The sequence below is a fragment of the Aureococcus anophagefferens genome (genome assembly GCF_000186865.1).
Source record: "Aureococcus anophagefferens unplaced genomic scaffold AURANscaffold_22, whole genome shotgun sequence".
Taxonomy (NCBI): Eukaryota; class Pelagophyceae; order Pelagomonadales; family Pelagomonadaceae; genus Aureococcus; species Aureococcus anophagefferens.
The window spans coordinates 129893-148245 of NW_008705582.1; the positions used below are offsets into that span (position 1 = coordinate 129893).

General features: G+C 70.6%; 2 protein-coding genes across 2 annotated transcripts; both read right to left on the reverse strand.

Moving 5' to 3' along the window:
• Nucleotides 1–498: 498 nt before the first annotated feature.
• On the reverse strand, nt 499–6387 carry AURANDRAFT_66382 (hypothetical protein; the record flags this gene model as incomplete). Its single annotated transcript, XM_009041634.1, has 6 exons — nt 499–1060; nt 4428–4527; nt 4750–4761; nt 4854–4858; nt 5639–5734; nt 6341–6387. The coding sequence occupies 6 exons, from the start codon at nt 6385–6387 to the stop codon at nt 499–501; spliced, it is 822 nt and encodes a 273-aa protein (XP_009039882.1).
• A 5911-nt stretch (nt 6388–12298) lies between these two features.
• Nucleotides 12299–13331, reverse strand: AURANDRAFT_12350 (hypothetical protein; the record flags this gene model as incomplete). Its single annotated transcript, XM_009041633.1, has 2 exons — nt 12299–12914; nt 13009–13331. Coding segments are annotated over 2 exons (939 nt in total), but the record flags the coding sequence as incomplete, so codon positions are not given.
• Nucleotides 13332–18353: the final 5022 nt, after the last annotated feature.

Consider the following 18353-nt stretch of genomic DNA (forward strand, 5'->3'; position numbering starts at 1 on the left):
CAAGCCCGGGTCGCCGCGTGCGCCGGCCTGCCTGGAGAAATCGCAGCGGGGTACGTCGGCCCTGGCAGCCGGCCCCCGGTGCGGTATGCTCCCCCGTCTGGACCTCGCGGCCTCCGAGTGCGTAGCGTCCCCGATCGAGAGCCAAGCTCCGCGGGCCGCGTCAGGAGCCAAGCTCCGCGCCAGGGTCGTCTGGGCCCCTGCAACAGGGACGATCCCGGCCCCTCAAAAGGAGCCCCCCCGAGGCCCGGTGCGGCTTTAGTGGGCCCCCCAGTGCCCGCGCCCGCCCAAGGCTGGCGCGTAGGCGGGGTGCGTCGCCTAATGCGCTAGAGAGAGAGAGGACGCAAATGTACAACATGCGGACGGACGCAGTCGGGCGCGCATCCCCTTCAATAACTAGTCCAACATGAGGTTAACGTTCGACTCGGGTGAGTGATGTCGTTCCCGATCCGGGGAAGAGGGGTCTGGCGGGCGAGCTAGAAACTTGGCTAGATTACCAGCTTAGTTGCCGCGGAGCACCCGACGGTGTTCGGTGCTGCAAATCCCGCAGGCGACGGGGCACGCCGCGTCTCCTTTGACCTTGCCCTCGCCCTTCTTGGAGCATTTCTCGGGCTTCTTCGCCATGTAGTCGCAGTCGTACTTGCTCTTTTTCCAATACCATGAAGATGAGTCCTCGCACGGTCCCTCGACGCCACCTGTAGGTGAGGGCACCGGAGCGCTCGCGTCGCATGTCCCGCAGGCGACGGGGCACGCCGCGTCTCCTTTGACCTTGCCCTCGCCCTTCTTGGAGCATTTCTCGGGCTTCTTCGCCATGTAGTCGCAGTCGTACTTGCTCTTTTTCCAATACCATGAAGATGAGTCCTCGCACGGTCCCTCGACGCCACCTGTAGGTGAGGGCACCGGAGCGCTCGCGTCGCATGTCCCGCAGGCGACGGGGCACGCCGCGTCTCCTTTGACCTTGCCCTCGCCCTTCTTGGAGCATTTCTCGGGCTTCTTCGCCATGTAGTCGCAGTCGTACTTGCTCTTTTTCCGATACCACGACGATGAGTCCTCGCAATTCGAGCTGGGATTTGGAGTGGGCATGGGTGACATGTCTTGTGGAAAAGGTGTCGGTTTCGGAGTTGGCGCTATTTGCGTGGGCATCGTCGGTGGTTCTGCGGAAGGCGTCGCTGTTGGTTCTGCGGGAGTCGGCCGAACGGTTGGCGCCGCAACAGGTGCAGGCAACGGGGCACGCGTCGGCGAGAACGTGGGAGCAGCCGTGCTAGGCGCCGGCAGCGATGGTGCAGCTGTCGTCGGGGCCGGTGACGGAGAGGACGACGGCGAAGCAGTCGTCGGCGTCGCGGATGGACCGAAAGACGGGCATACGGAAGGCGCGGGCACCGGAGCCGCCGTCGGGGCACGCGTCGGCGAGAACGTGGGAGCAGCCGTGCTAGGCGCCGGCAGCGATGGTGCAGCTGTCGTCGGGGCCGGTGACGGAGAGGACGACGGCGAAGCAGTCGTCGGCGTCGCGGACGGACCGAAAGACGGGCATACGGAAGGCGCGGGCACCGGAGCTGCCGTCGGGGCCCGCGTCGGCGAGAACGTGGGAGCAGCCGTGCTAGGCGCCGGCAGCGATGGTGCAGCTGTCGTCGGGGCCGGTGACGGAGAGGACGACGGCGAAGCAGTCGTCGGGGTCGCGGACGGAGAGGGCGACGGGACCGAAGATGGTCTCGGTGTCGGCGATGATGTTGGTTCTCCAGAAGGTAAAAACGAGGGAACTGTTGTCGGTACAGGCCAAGGTAGGGCTGTGGGGCCTAGCGACGGACTCGAGGACGGTGTCACTGTCGGTGATAGTGTCGGCTGTGGAGACGGACATGGCGACGGTGCACCGGAGGGAGGCTTCGTCGGCTCAGGGCGAGGTAGGGCTGTTGGTGCGAGGGATGGCACCGCGGTCGTCGGTGCCGAAGTCGAAGGTCGCACGCTGGGGCTTTGAGATGGGAGAAGGGTCGTCGGTGCCGAGGACGGGCTCTGCGTCAGCGTGTCGATGGTCTGGCCCGAGCACACTGGCGGCGTTCCGCTCGAGCTCCCGAGCCGTAGGCCTGTTCCGACTGAAAACGAGAGCTTTGATGGGCCGTGCAACGCTACACCGAGCACGCTCGCCCCCGACGTGACGACCAGCACGGGCTCGTACCCGAACTCCTCCGCCGCCAGAGATCCGGCGACTTCGGCGTACTTCTCGAGTCCCACTGCGCCCCGCGGGATCCATGCAGTTGGATCGTCGAATCGTCCGACAGCGGAGCGCGGGTCCAGCACCGCGCTGTTCTCGGAGCAGATCTTCGCGTAGACCGCGTCAGCTCCGTGGATTGTTGGCATCGCGGTAGTAGGCATCGCCGTCGTCGGCGAGAGCGTCATGGTGGGCACCGCGGTCGAAGTAGGAGCGGAGGACGGGCTCTGCGTCAGCACGTCGATTGTTTGGTCTGAGCACGTTTTCGGCGCCTCATTCGTGCGCGCCAGCCGCAGCCCCGCTCCGACAGCAAAGGCCAGCTTCGACGGACCATGTAGCACGACCCCGAGCGCACTCGCATCATCATCGGACGTGACGGCCAGCACGGGCTCGTACCCGAACTCCTCCGCTGCCAGAGATCCGGCGACTTCAGCGTACTTCTCGAGTCCCACTTCCCCTCGTGGGATCCACGCGGTAGGATCGTCGAACCGTCCGATGGCCTGACGCGGATTCAGCACCGCGCTGCTGTCCATGGAGCAGACTTTCTGGAAGGCCGCGGCGGTTCCGTTCAAAGTCGGCGCGGGAGTCGGCATCGCCGTAGTAGGTGCGAGTGTTGCTGACGGCGGCGCGCTCGACGTCGGCGCCGAGGACGGGCTCTGCGTCAGCGTGTCGATGGTCTGGCCCGAGCACACTGGCGGCGTTCCGCTCGAGCTCCCGAGCCGTAGGCCTGTTCCGACTGAAAACGAGAGCTTTGATGGGCCGTGCAACGCTACACCGAGCGCGCTCGCCCCCGACGTGACGACCAGCACGGGCTCGTACCCGAACTCCTCCGCCGCCAGAGATCCGGCGACTTCGGCGTACTTTTCGAGTCCCACTTCCCCTCGCGGGATCCATGCAGTTGGATCGTCGAATCGTCCGACCGCGGAGCGCGGGTCCAGCACCGCGCTGTTCTCGGAGCAGATCTTCGCGTAGACCGCGTCAGCTCCGTGGATTGTTGGCATGGTCGTCGGAGGCGCAGTAGTAGGCATCGCCGTCGTCGGCGAGAGCGTCATGGTGGGCACCGCGGTCGAAGTAGGAGCGGAGGACGGGCTCTGCGTCAGCACGTCGATTGTTTGGTCTGAGCACGTTTTCGGCGCCTCATTCGTGCGCGCCAGCCGCAGCCCCGCTCCGACAGCAAAGGCCAGCTTCGACGGACCATGTAGCACGACCCCGAGCGCACTCGCATCATCATCGGACGTGACGGCCAGCACGGGCTCGTACCCGAACTCCTCCGCTGCCAGAGATCCGGCGACTTCAGCGTACTTCTCGAGTCCCACTTCCCCTCGTGGGATCCACGCGGTAGGATCGTCGAACCGTCCGATGGCCTGACGCGGATTCAGCACCGCGCTGCTGTCCATGGAGCAGACTTTCTGGAAGACCGCGGCGGTTCCGTTCAAAGTCGGCGCGGGAGTCGGCATCGCCGATCCTCGGTGCGAATGTTGCTGACGGCGGCGCGCTCGACGTCGGCGCCGAGGACGGGCTCTGCGTCAGCGTGTCGATGGTCTGGCCCGAGCACACTGGCGGTGCCTCGTACGAGTTGGCAAGCTGCAGACTCGCTCCCACAGAAAAGGCGAGCTTCGAAGCCCCGTGCAAGACGACACCGAGCGCGCTTGCCAACGACGGAACGGCCAGCACGGGCTCATACCCGAACTCCGCCGCTGCCAGAGACCCGGCGACTTCGGCGTACTTCTCGAGTCCCACTGCGCCCCGCGGGATCCACGCAGTTGGATCGTCGAACCGTCCGACAGCGGAGCGCGGGTCCAGCACCGCGCTGTTGTCGGAGCAAATCGCTGGGTAGGCGTCGCTGCGCCACATGATAGTTAGCGAAATTAGCGCAGCGGCCATGGCGGCAAGCTCCATAGTTCACGGGAGCTCAGTTTCAATTAAAGATGCCAGAATGAAGGCCGACGGACCGCGCTTGGATAGATTTGGATGGCGCAGCCACCTCAGCGGGGATGGAGGAGGGTAGGGCAGGGCGGGTGCTTCATTTGTGCCGAAGGAGGGTGGCGGGCGGGCCAAAAAATATAAGCCGCGCCACCCCGGACCCCGGGGAAGCGGCGAGCTGGGAGAGGACCACCACAGATATCCCTTACTCACTGACAGGTCGTTCCTGAGGTCCGCCTGTGTCAGGACAGGGTTCAGTACCTTGTACTCCCCATAAGTCCGAGCCCGTTTGTACTTCTCATACCTCAAGTTGCTCTGGGAGTCCTTCCTCTTGGGGTTCACCTGGTTGAAGCGTAGTGGTGTACTGTCGTTGAGGGGCGGTCCGATGGCCCCAGCCTTTGCACCTGCCACGTAAGGTCGATAGTCGTCATCTGGACAGGGGACAACTTGAACGTCTATCCGACATTTCTCTGATGTCAGATTGTCCAAAGCTAGGGCCACAGCCTGTTCAGTTGTGGCGGGCTCGGGCCGAGGGCTCGCCTCGCCGTTTTCGACCATGGTATCAAACCTGTTGATGCTGTCCGAGTCCATGGCACGGTCAGCCATGACATTAGTCAGGGCCTCACCAATGCTTTCACCTATCATAGGGTTAGCATTTACATTTTTTTTACTTTTTCGAAGAATCAACAATAATTATTTTACTTCCTCTGAAAAAAAATGCCTCTTGTACCGTGCCTACGGCGAAATAATCGAGATATAACATGGACGCTCGAGATATAACAAAGATATAACAAGAATGCGTTGTGATTTCAGGTACCATCACAAATTATAATTTCCTCGGGAAGCAGAGAACCTGAGACCATGTCGCCATCGACCATCATCGCCTTGCTATGCGGCTTCGCTGGGAGCAAGCCGTCCGCAGCTGCGCCCCACGCCCTGCCGGTGCCGCACTGGCCTGGGCCCGTCCACCTGCCGCTCCAACCTTGGGAGCGGCTCCCAGAGGTCTTCCTACCGGGCCTTGGCATCGACCATGCGCCTAGGCCGCTCACACTGTCTGAGCTGATCGAGCCGTTCGCAGACAGCCGCCGATGCCACGAGCCGTACCTGCTCGTCCGAGGCGACGCCGGGCACGACGACCTGGACGAGGAGCTGCGGCAGCGCGTCCTCTCGACGTGCCTCAATGAAGACGCCGAGTCCCTGGTCGATGTCATCGCGACGGCGCGCAAGCACGTGTCCGTCATCTTTCAGTACGAGTACCTCAATTTGACCAGTCTCCACAAGATCGAAGGGCTGCTCGGCGACTTCCCGGCGCTCGAGCCGGCATGCTCGTCCACCGACGCGACGACGACGGCCCACCTGTACTTCTCCTCGGCTGGAGCCTCGGCGCTCCCGGAGCATGCGGACTTGGGCGATGTCTACGTACTGCAGCTCGCGGGCGTCAAGGATTGGGCGTACGCCACCGTCTCGGATTGGCACGCCGCGCGGCGCGACGACGAGCACCAGAACGCGACGCACGTGCGCGCGCGCGTCCCGTTGGCGCCCGGGAGCGCGATGCGGGTCCCGTCGGGCTTCCGGCACAGCGCCAGAGCCGGGAAAGAATTCTCCGTCCACCTGACAATGGAGACAACGACGTGCCCTGAGGAGCAGCCCGGAGGGGCTTCTCGGCAGCAGATGATCCTCGAGACTCTGCACGAAACGCGCTCCGCTTCGTCTTGGAAGGACATGATCGCGATGGCTTCGTCCTGTGTCATCACTTTTCCTGGACGACCGTGCGTCATTCCCTCTCAAGACGAACTCGCTTCGCCGAGGCTCCTTCCAGACACGCCCGCACCGACTTTCGTGTCCGAGTCCCTCGTCACGACCGCCGCGCTCTCAGTGGGGATCGTCCGAAGGCTCTCCATTTCGCCGGGCAAGGCCTTCGGACTGGACGCGCGCGCCGCGCTTCTCTCGGTGATGCTGGGAATCGCGAGCGCTGCCGGCTACGATGACGGTGCCCTTCTCGACCGGCTGATGGCGGCAGAATCCCGCGTCGAGACGCTCCTCGCCATGTTTGAGGCCCTGCAGGAGGAGGTCGCCGCGGATCGACGTCTGCAAGGAGGAGAGGGTCGTCAGCTCGAGGAGGACACGACCGATACCGGCTATCTGGGTTGGAACGGTGTGAACTTCTACGTCGAAGGCGGTGGGCTCCTGGTGGGCGGCCGCGACGTCGAGGCCAACCTCGCGGCCCTGGACGACTTCGTCATCTCTCCCTGGAACCAGGCCATCGCGTTTCACGCGGTCAAGACGGCAGATCAGAGTGCTGTCGCGTCGGGGACTGTTGTGACGTTTGATACGGAGCTCCTGGACGTCGGGAATGGGTATTCGACGGCGACGTCCGTCTTCACCGCGCCGGCCTACGGTCTCTACCGCATCGACGTCGCAATTCGATCCTCGTTCGGGACTCGCGATTTCCGTCTCTACCTGAACGGAGCTGATACGAAGCTCTCGGCTTGGACGTCCGGTGGTTCTGCGACTACGGGTCAATCACTAAACGGGAACTCGGGATATCGTCACACCCACTCTTATAGCAAGATCAATCACCAGAACGCGCACCTCAACGCGATGCTGTACCTCGACACAGACGACGAACTCAACATTGTGAACAACGCGGACGATGGGGACGCAACTGGCAGCACAACCCAGTACTACACCTCATTCTCCGGAGCCCTCGTCGGAAAGCCGTCGATCTCGACCGCGCTCGATCACGCGCTGTGCTTTAGCGCTGCCTGTCGCTTGTCCGACCACGTCGGCTCCATGAGCGCGACCCTGAAACACGGCGCCACATGTTCCGTCGGTGAAGGGATCTACTTCGACGGAGTCGACGACTACGTGGATCTCGACGATGTCGAGCTCGGCGGACCGATGACGATATCGATGTGGGTCGAGTGGGAGGAAATCACCGATGACGGCTATCTCCTCGATTTTGGAAACGGCGAAGTTAGCAACAACATCATCATCAAAGGCGACAAGTTCACTGACACCATTGATTATTGGATCCTGCAGGGCATCGACGCGGATGCGACGACCAAGTCGACCAGCGCTTCCCGATTTATCGATCCGGGAGTGCTGACGCACCTCATGGTGACGACGCGTTTGACTACGACGACGATGCGTCTGTACAAAGATGGAGAACTCAAGGGCTACACATCGAGTGGGTGGGAGCCAAAAACGCTCACGCGATCGTACCACGTGCTCGGAACGTCCGCGGGAGGACAGAACTACTTCCAGGGGACAATCAAGTCGCTCGCCATTTGGTCGCGGTCGCTGGCTCCGGCAGAAGTTGCTCAAGTCTACAACTACGGCGCTGACCTCTGCTCCGTCCTCAGTCTCGACTGATTGGCCCTTTGAGATCCGCGACAGTCAAGATGGCAGTTGGTGCCTAAAACTTGAAGCACACACCTTCTGCCTCCAGCCACTCCTCGGTGCCAGCTCAATCCCCCTCCAGCTCCACCGCGAGTGGGGTCCCACCGCCGCGAAGCACCGCGTGCGCTACCTGCCCTGCCTGGCACCTGGAAGGCCGTCGAGCAATCCCCCTCTCCGCCTCGCGGGCCGCGCCGCCCTCGCCACCACCACGGCCAGCCTCCGCTGCGACGATTAGTCGGCGGCCTCGTGCCGCCGGCTAGCTATAGCCCGGTTCGCCGAGGTGCTTGAACCCCCCTGGATAATCGTCCAGATCGACGTCTCCGCATACGGCCGGCGACGGGGCCGCTCTCGCTCGCCGGGGCTTCAAGTTCGACTCGTGAAGACGTTCGTGAAGTCATCTGGGTCCGTGCCTTCCACCGTACTGGTATCCCGATGAGATGGTGAGCTTCCCTAACCTTCTCGCGTTCGCGCTCGTCGCGGTCGCCAACTCGCGAAAGATCTCTCCGAAAGAGGTGCAGCGCCGGGAGCAGCGGAAGCGAGAGCGGGCCGAAGGGCTGCGCGGGCCGGCGGCCGAGCAGGCTCTGCAGGACACTGCGCGCACGCAAGCGAGCCCCGCCCTGCGCCTCGAGACGCAACGCGCCGAGCTCGAGGAGCGGCTCGCCGAGCTCGAGACGCGGGGCGCCGCGCTCGCCGCGGAGACGGCGCGCGTCGAGCACGGGCTCGCCGACGTCCTCGAGGCCCTCGACCGCGCGAACGGGACGGACGCCGCGGCGGCGCCTCCGCCCGCGGCGGCGCCCGCGGCGTGCGCGGCCCCTCCCGCGGGTGGCAACGCGACGGTCGTGCGCTTCGGCGCCGTCGACGAGTCCGGCCTCCGCGTCGCCGGGCGGGGCTGGGGCCGCGTGCTGGCGAAGTGGCGGTGCGCGAAGCGGATGAAGATCGCGGTGCTCGGCGGTTCCATGACGTGCGGCGGCAACCTCGCCAAGTCGGACGAGGACAAAAAGGGCAAGGCCTGGCCCTCGCAGCTCCTGGCGAAGCTGCGGTCGAGCCTCGGCGCGGGCGTGAGCCTGCACAACGCCTGCGTGCCGGCGTCGTCCCTGGGCTGGTGCGTGAGCCTGCTGTCGACGCGCGTGCTCGCGGGCACGGACGTCGTCGTCGTCGACTACTCGCAGAACGACAACCGGCCGACGATCGAGGACGCGCGCGAGGGCGGCGCGGCCGTCGACGCGTCCGTGCGCCGCGTCGCCGAGGCCTTCCTCGTGGCCCTGGCGAAGCTCGCGAGGAGCCGGCGCGAGCCGCCGCCCGCCGTGCTCTTCCTCACGACGATCCTGCCGCCCAAGTTCCACATGCCGACGACGAAGCCGGCCTTCGGCGACTGGCGCGCGCTCTGGGCCGACCCGGAGCGGGCCGCGGCCTACGCGGCCGTGCTCCGGGGCCACGCGCGCATCTACGACCGCGTCGCGACGTTCCACGGCGCGTCGTCCTTCGCGCTGCAGGACCACGACGGCCTCTGGCCCGCGGGCGAGCTCCTCGGGAACGCGCGCCTCGCCGAGCTCTGGCGCGCGCCGGCCTCCAAGGGCGGCGACGTCGACCGCCACCCGGGCGCCGCCGCGCACGCGTTCGTCGCCGACGCGGCGCACGCGGCGGTGCTCGCGCTCGTGCGGCGCGCGGAGCGCGGCGACGGCGCCGTCGTCCCCGACTGGGCGCCGGGCAACGGCACGCTGTCGAGCCCCGACGAGCTGGCGGAGCTCGCCGCCTGCTCGCTGGGCATGGCCGCGCGCCACGTCGCCGCCGACGCCGACGCCGCGGGGCGCCCGGGCGCCGAGGTCCGCGCGGGCGGCGGCTGGGCCCTGGGTCGGGACCGCCCGGACAAGCCCCCGGGCTGGATCGTCAACGCGACCGCGGCCGCGACCTCCGAGCTGTCGATCGTCGTCCCCTGCGGCAAAGCGAGCACCGTCGGCCTCGAGTACCTCCGGAGCTACGAGCACATGGGCTCCGCGCGCGTGTCCTTCACGACGATCGACGTCGAGAAGGACAAGTTCAACGAGCTCATCTGCGCGGGCGACGACGAGTGCGCGGCCTACGCCGCCGCCGCGCCGAACTCGAAGACGCGCGTGAAGGTCTCGGCCGTCGAGACCGCCTCGCTCAACGCGACCTGGCCCCAGGCCGAGTCCCTCGCCGTCGTCAGGCAGTTCAAGGTCAAGTGCCGGAACTACCGCATGGTGTGGAACCCCGTCGTCGTCAGTTCAAGCTCCTCTCCGCCTTCGCGTGCTAGGGTCCCTTCGAAGACCCCGCAGCACACGAGCGCCATGAAATCCCCACGTTAAAGCACCCATAATAATAAGAAGAATAGCTCCGCAGTCTCGGGAAGTGTCTCCGGAACGAGTAATCACTAAGACTTGAAGGATCATTGAACGGAAAGGTGCACTATTTTCGCCACGCATCGAACTTGGGGAAACGAGGCCAAGCGTCGAGCGCGTCGGCCGTCGCGCAGGAAGGAGACCAACTCTCGTCGAGGGCGTCGGCCGTCGCGCAGGGAAAGGAGGCCAAGCGCGTCGAGCGCGTCGGCCGTCGCGCCGGGAAAGGAGGCCAGGCGTCGTCGACAGCGTCGGCCCCCGCGGCGGCGCCGCCCGCCCCCGCGCCGGCGCCTCGGCATGGTCGTCCACGATGGCGAGGTGCCGCCGCCGCTGCTCTTCTTCACGGCCGTCGTGTGCACGTCGGTCATGGCGAACTTCACGCTCCTCGTGCCCGTGTCGACGTACTACAGCGCGACGCTGCTGGAGAGCGGGGTCATCGTGTCGAGCTACGCGGGCGGCGCGCTCGTGAGCCTCTACTTTTGGAGCACCTACGACCGCTACAGCATCCGGCCGGCCTACGTCGCGCAGGCGGCGATCATGTGCGGCGGGAACGCGCTCTTCGCGGCCGTGTGCCTCGCGGACCTCGGCGCGTCGACGACGTTCTACGGCCTCCTCGCCGCGCGGTTCGTCGTGGGCCTCGAGGCGGGCGCGATGTACAACGCGAACCTCGCGCTCGTGGGCTACTCGGCGGCGGAGCACCGCGTGCGCTACCTCGCCATGTACCAGTCGTTCGTCGGCGTCGGCCTCGTGCTCGGGCCCGCGATCTCGAGCTCGTGCCTCGCCGTCGCCGAGGCCCTGGGGTCCGCCGCGCTCGAGGAGTCGCTGTCGGCCGTCGTCATGGCGGCCTGGGGCGCGTGCGTGCTCGCCGCCGTCGCCGCGCGGCTCCCCGACGACGCGGCGCTCGAGGCGGCCTACGGCCGGCCCGCGGCGTCGGGCCTCGACGACGACGACAAGGGCCGCGCGCCCGCGCCGGGCCTCTTCGGCCTCGACGGCCGCGACTCGCTCCTCGGCGAGATCTTTCTCGGGAACCTGCTGCGCATCTACCAGCGCCTCGGCTGGGAGGTCGGCGCCGTCGTCGTGCTCGCGGACAACTACGGCTGGGGCTACATCGCCGCGGGCTACAGCCTCAGCGCCTTCGGCTTCGCGCAGGCCGCGGGCCAGTACGCGTTCGCCGTCCGCGCGGGCGCCGCGGACCCGGGCACGGCGCTCGACCGCCTCGAGTTCGTCGAGGGCCTCGCGATCGGCGCGCTGTTCACGCTCGCGACGGCGGCGGGCGCGATGAGGGGCTTCCTCAACGCCGTCTTCGTCGCCGCGTCGCTCGTCTTCTACCTCGCGAACTGCCTCACGTCCGCGCCCTACAACGCGCTCATCCTCGACAAGGCCGCGGGCCTCGACCGGGAGGAGATGCTCCTCGCGTCGCAGTACGGCATCAACTTCGCGCTCGGCCTCGCGCCCATCGTCGTCCGCGGCGCCATGGAGGCCGTCGGCTCGCCGGGCGACGAGCAGAACACGCTCGCGGCCGTGCTCCTCTGCGGCTGGGCCGCGCAGACCGTGCTCAACGGCGCGCTCACGGGCCGCGTCGCGTCCGCGCTCGTCGCGACGCTCGGCCTCGCGACGGCCGCGCTCGTCTTCTGGGCCATGCTCGACAAGGGCGTCGGCGGCACGGGCTGGGCGAACGTCTTCTCCTGGCACCCCGTGCTCATGGCGCTCGCGTTCTTCGCGGCGATGACGCTCGGCCAGCTCGCGTACAAGGACGACTTCGGCCCGGCGCCGAACGTCAAGGAGGACCGGCGCCGCGTCCACGGCGCACTCATGGCGCTCGCGTTCGTCCTCGCCGCCGCGGGCTACTGCTTCATCTTCACCGCGCACGAGGAGAGCGGCGAGTCGCAGGTCGGCACCGACGAGACCTGGTCGCGCGCGGTCCACGTCTGGATGGGCTACCCGACGCTGCTGTGGCTCGTCGTCCAGGCCACGGCGGGCGCGCTCAAGGCGCGCACGCTCGAGGTGCTCGGCGAGCGCACGTTCAAGTGGCACGGCGCGTCCGGCGAGTACCTCCTCGTCGCCGGCTACCTGACCTCGCTCTGGGGCTTCTGGCTCAAGTTCAACTACCGCGCGCTCGGCGGCTGGAACACGCAGCTCAAGCTCGCGCTCACGGCCCTCACGGCCGCGCTCCTCCTCCTCCCGGCGCCGCGGCTGCCGCCGCTCGTCGACGCGGCCGACGCGGACGCGACGACGGGGCTCCTCGACGCGGCCAAGGAGGCCGAGCGGCGGAAGGCCGCGGCCGCCAAGGCCGAGGCCGACGCGGACCTGCCCTAGGCGCGGGCGGGGGGGGTGAAGTACGTTCCTACTCGGCGGCGCCGTCCCGCGCGATATCGGGGGGGAGCGGGGGGGCCTAGGAGAAGACGGTCGTCCAGACCTGGGGCGCGAGCGCCTCGAGCGCGGCCTTGATCGCGGCCTCGGCCTGCTCGTCGGGCGCGAGGGCGATCATGAGGCCGCCGCGGCCCGTGCCGGACATCTTGGCGCCGGCCGCGCCGGCGCCGCGCGCGGCGAGCACGAGCGCGTCGAGCTCGGCGCAGGACACCGTGAGCTTCTGGCAGAGCGCGTGGTTCTCGTCGAGGCACGCGCCGAGCGCGGCGACGTCGCCGGCGTCGAGGGCGGCCTCCGCGCGCGCGAGGAGGCCGACGTAGGACTGCAGGAGCCCGTCGAACCAGGCCGGGTCCGATTCGCGCTTCGCGGCGACGTCGGCGACGACGGCGGTCGTCGACGCCGTGATGCCCGTCGACGCGTAGACGACGCGGATCGGCGCCGGGAGCGCCTTCTTCTCGAACTTGGGCGCGCCGGCCGTGCGCGCGAACTTGAGCACGCCCCCGAAGGTCGCGGCCGTGTTGTCGATGCCCGACGGCGTGCCGTGGTAGCCCTTCTCGCCCTCGTAGCCCGCGGCGTTGACCGCGTCCTCGTCGAGGTCGAGGGCCGGGACGGCCTGGCCGAGCGCGCGCGCGAGGGCGACGACCTGCGCCGCCGACGCGCCGATGCCGCTCACCTGCGCCGGCGTCGATCGCGCCGCGCGCGCGCGCGCGGCCGGCGGTGGGACGAGCGCGCGGCGCTCTCGTCGAGGACGCGCGCCGCGACGTCCCGCGCGCGCCCGCGCGCGGCGCCCGCGTGGGTGCGGCCCGGCCGCGCGCCGCGGTGAGGTCGCCGCCGAAGGTCAATTTCACCTTTTGCGCCGCGTAGTCGACGCCGAGGTGGTCGAGCACGAGCGCGACGGCGGCGCGGCCCTCGGCGCCCTTCTTCGCCTTGTAGCCGGGCACGGCGGGCCGGTGGTCCGCGACCTCGATGCCCGCGCCGGCCTCGAGGGCCACGTCGCAGTCCGTGTAGCGTCCTACCGCGGCGACGAGCGCGGGCACCTTGTAGACGACGAAGTGCTCGCCGAGGAGGATGAGCTTGCCGTAGCCGCGGGCGCCGGCCAGCAGCCGCGACCCGAGGCGCTCGCAGCGCAGCCGCTTCGCCGCCGGCGCCTCGCCGTCGTCGGCCATAATCGTGTGGCGTTTGAGTGGTAATTTTTGTCGAGGCGCGTGCGCGCGCGGGGACGGCCTAGGCGCGCCGGAGGTTGTGGGCGGCGCGGGCGTTGACCTTGGCGACGCCGCGGTGGAGGTCGTCGACGGTCGCCGACGTCGCCGCGAGGCTCCGGTTCTGCGCCTCCGTCGCCGACCGCATCGCCGCCGCGCGCGCGGCGAGCGCGTCGACGAGGCCGTCGACGGCGTCGAGGCTCGCGTCGATGGCGCCGTCGTTCGCGCGGAGCTCGGCGAGCGCCGCCGCCTCGGCGCCGTCGCGGCCCGCGAGGCCCGCGGCGACGCCGCGGCGGCCCGCGCCGCGGCCCGGCCGCGGCTCGGGCCCGCCCGGGTCGGCGCGCGCCCAGGCGACGGCGGCCGCCGGGGGCGCCGCGACGCGCCGCGGCGGCGGCGGCGCCGCCGCCGCCGCGGGCCGCGGCGCGGGCGCGGCGACGCCGTGCTTGCGCGCGACGCGGCGCGCGGACGCGGACCGCTCCACGGGCCGGTGCGCCTCGCCGGCCCGCCGCGCCGCGGCGTGGGACTTGCCGCCGAAGATGCGCCAGGACTCGTAGCGGTCGAAGCCCCGGTTGGACCGGCCGAGCGCTTCGCCTACGCCCCGCGCGTCGCGATCGACGGCCGCGAGCTGGTCGCCCTGCGCCTCGAGCGCGTCCGCGGTCGCGTCGGCGACCTCCGCCGTGTCCTCGAGCTGGCGCCGGACGCGCGCGAGCGACGCCGCCGTCCGGCCCTGCGTCTCCAGCGCCGCGCGCGCGAGCGCGGCGTCGGCGGGCGCCGGGAGGGCGTCGCGCGGCGCCGTCGCCGGCCGCGCCGCCGCTCGCGGCCGCGCCGCCGGCGCCGGGGGCGCCGGGGGCGCCGCGGGTGGCGAGGGCGGCGGGGGCGGCGGGTGCGACGCGGCGCAACCCATTAGGGACCTCTTAGTTGGACCTCTTTGTGGCACTTCGACCTGGATGTTTCTGCAACAACAGCAAGGCTGGCCTGGACAGAAACGCCCGGATACATGCCCCCGCTCTGCCAACGCGACGGCCGCCATGGACGTGCTCACGGTGCCCAAGGCGCCCATCGTGTCCCTCGGGGGCAAGTGGACGACGCCCGCGACGTTCAGCGAGAAGGTGCCCGGCCCGGGCAACTACGCGACGATCGGCGGCATCGGCCAGATGAACCCCCAGCTCCGGAGCTCGCAGCGGAGCAGCTTCGGCAAGGAGATGCGCAAGGCCATGGGGTCGGCGACAGACACGCCGGGCCCGGGCCAGTACCACCTCGGCAGCCAGCTCGGGCGGCAGCGCCTGTCCACGCGGCCCTCGAGCCCCGCGAGCAGCCTCGGCGGCCGCACGGCCATCGCCTACAAGCAGGCCGACGTCATGGGCCCCGGCGTCTGCCGCGAGGACTCCTTCCTCAAGCCGAGCAGCTCGCCGAACAAGCAGTGGGCGCCCCAGTACACCTTCGGCCTCAAGACGCCCATCACGACGAACGACGGCACGGAGGTCCCCGGCCCCGGCGCGCGCGGCGCCGCGCGGCACGCGGCGCTCGCCGACGCGACTTCGACGCGCGCGCGCGCGCGCGGGTTCCGTCTGCGCAGGACGCGCCGAGAGCATACGACTCGTCCCAGCATCGGCCGGAACGACGCCGATGCGACCGAGCGGTTCGAAGCTCCGCCGGACCGGTCCGTTCCGACGGTCGCGTCCCGCGCAGGCACCTCACGCGCCGCGCCGCGCGGAACTCGCGCCGTCGGCCCGACGTCGACGGGCGCGCGCGCGGCGGTCGCGGCGCGACGCGCGCGCCCCGCGGCGCGCTCGACGAGAGGCGCGCGCTCGCGTCGGCCGCGCGCTCCGGCCGCGCGCTCGTTCCCACGCCGCGCGTCGGCGTCCGGTCGACGCGTCCCCGACCGGCGGCCGGCGGGCGCGCAGGCAGCAGATCGTCCGCCGCGACCCGACGAAGCCGCTCGCGCCGTCCTTCTCCCTCTCCGGCCGCCACGTCCTCGCGGGCAACAACGCGGACGTCGTCGGCCCGGGCCGCTGCCGGACGGACTCGTCCCTCGGCATGCAGAAGGTGTCCACGCAGAAGAACTACCCGGCGTTCTCCTTCGGGCGGCGCACGCAGGTCAAGAGCAACGCGTCCCGCTACCCGTCCCCGGGCCCCGGCGCCTACGGCTGAGCCGCGCGCGCGCGACGCCGGGCCGCGGAACGGCGCCCGCCGTGCGGCCGCGGCGGGCGCGGCGCGAACGTCGGCCACATGCTCCCGCCGATGGCGCATCGTAGTTCGCCTCGAAGCAGCATCCTAATGGACTGTTGCCCGGGCCGCGCCCCCCCCGCCGGTCAGACGCGGACGAAGCCCGTCGTCGCCGGGTCCGCGCCGTCGAGGTACGCGTCGACCGCGACGGCGGCGACGTCCGCGGCGAAGTCCGCGGCGAGCGCGGCGGCGATGGCCGGCGACGAGTTGACCTCGAGGAGCCAGACCTTGAGCGCGTCGTCGACCATGAAGTCGAAGCCGAAGACCTGGAAGCACGCGAAGGGCGGCTCGAAGGCGTCCGTCGCCATGCGGCCCCGCGCGGCGCCGAGCACGTCGCGGACGATGGCGCGCCACTGGGGCGCGAGGTCGCGCTCGACGGACGCGCCTGCGCGGCGCGACGTCGCTTCGACGGGAGCGTTCCGCGCGCGCGCGTTCCGGGAGAAAGCGCGCGCGCGTCGAGGCCGCTCCGAGGCATGATCGCTCGTCCAAACGTCGGCCGAAACGCGTGGACCATGCCCGAGATCGCGGAGTCTTTGACGTCGGGCGCGTCGCGGTCTCGTCCCGCGCCGGGACGCGCCGCGCCGCGCCGCGAGGTACGCGTCGAAGTCCTCGAGCCAGACCTCGTTCGTCGCCGACTCGTGGGCGCCGTAGGCCGCGCACCGCTCCTGGACGCAGTGGTTGCTGAGGTGGACGAAGGGGTCGCCGAACGTCGCGCGGTCGTTCGAGAACGGCACGGAGCACGTCCGCAGCACGCCCCGCCGCCAGACGTGGACGCCGAAGTCCGCGTCGACGAGCACCCAGATGCGGACGTCGAACTTGCGCCCGCCCGGCTCGAGGAGCAGCGGGTCGCCGAGGTACGCGGACGCGACCCACGCGACGGAGCCTGCGGCGGCGCGAACCTTCGGACGTCGCTCGCGCGGGCCGCGTCCGCGTCGATGCGGCCGCCGGGTGGACGAGTCGCGCGCGCTCGTCGCGCGCTCGACGGCCTCGCGTCCCGACCGTCGCGCGCCCGTCGCGTCGAAGTCAAGTTGAAGTCCGAGGGCGCGCGTCGGCGCGCGGGGATGCGCCCGGCGCGAGGGCCGCGACGTGCGCGTCGATGGCGGCGAGGTCGTCGAAGATGGCGATGCGCGCGCCCTTGCCCCCGTCCGAGGGCTTGAGGATCCACGCGGCGCGGCCGTCGCCGCCGCGCGCGTCGTGCGCGGCGGCGAGCGCGGCGCGCTCCGAGAGGTCGTCGCGGCCGGGCACCTGCGCGGCGCGCGCGTCGGGCCGCGCGCCGCCCCGGCGCCGGCGCGGCGGCGCGCGAAGACGAAGGTGAGCGGGAGCCAGGCCGGCGCGTCGCCCGCGCCGCCGCCGCGCCGGAGCGCGCGCGCGAGCGACGCCTTGCGGCATATTTGCGCGTGGTCACGGTAGAAGTTGACGAGCGGCGGCCGCGCGCCGGGCGGCGGCCGGTGGACGCGGAGCGCCTTCCAGGGCAGGCCCGCGCCGCAGGGCCCGCCGAGGAGGAGCGCCGCGGCGCCGGGCCGCGCGCCGCTGGGCCGCGCGCGCCGCCAGCCCCGGCCCTGGAGGAGCGCCGCGAGGGCCCCGTGGACGGACCCGAGCGTCGGCGCCCCCGGCGCGCCGTCGAGCGGCACGTAGAGGGCGTAGGACCGGCCGGCGTTCTCCGCGCCCGCGCCGTCGTCGACGTGCGAGGCCATGGCGTCGCGCGGGCAGCCCCCCCGAGTCCGGCCCCAACCGCGGCCCGCCGGGCGATGATACCCGGGTGTTGATGCCGACATTTGATGATACGCCCTTACGAGCGCCGTAGCGCGGGCGCGCTCGGGGAGCGCCATGAGCGCCGCGCGGCAGAGCAATGCCGAGTCGCTGGAGAAATGGCGGAAGCGCGCCATGCCGTGGATCGAGGAGGCGCCGCGGCACCAGGGGCGCGCCATCGCCGTGTTCTACGACAAGATGCGGCGCGCGGCGCTGCCGGCGCCGAAGCTCCGGCCCGCCGTGGCGCACCGCGGCGCCCTCGACGCCGTCGAGGACCGCCTGGCCCATTGCCACGACCCGGAGCGGCGCCGGGCCGCCCAGGCCTGCTGGGAGGCCTGGGTCCGGGCCAAGGGCGCGCCGCCGCCGCGGCCCGCGCCCGAGCCGGGCCCGGGCGCGGCGCCGCCGCGGCCCGGGCGCGCCGTGGGCGCCGCGGAGCACGCCGCCTGGGTCGCCGCCAAGGTCGCGAAGCGGCGGGGCCTCCGCGAGGCGCGCGCGGCCGCCGTCCGCGACCTCGAGGCCCTCCAGGCCGCCCACGAGTCCGCGCGCGCGTCGCGGCACGGCGCGCGCGTCGCCGCGGCCGCCGCGCGGCGGCGCCTCGCGCGCCTCGACGCCGCGCCGTCGCCCGGCGCGCGCCGGGCGCGGTCCCGGGCCCTGCGGCGCCAGCTCGACGCGCTCCGGGCCCTCGAGGCGAGCCCGCTCCTCGGGCCGCCGGGCGCGGTCCCAGGCTCGGCCGCGGGCTCGGCCGCGGCCGCGGAGCCGTCGCTCCGCCGGAGCGCGGCCGCGTCGTCCCGCGCGGCGTCGTCGTCGTCCGCGTCCCGCCCCCCGCTCCTCGGGGAGCCGTCCCTCGCGAGCTGGCGCGACGAGGCCGCGGACGCGCTCGCCGGCGGCGTCGCGGCCGGCGGCGCGGCGACGCGCGACGCGCCCGACGTCGCG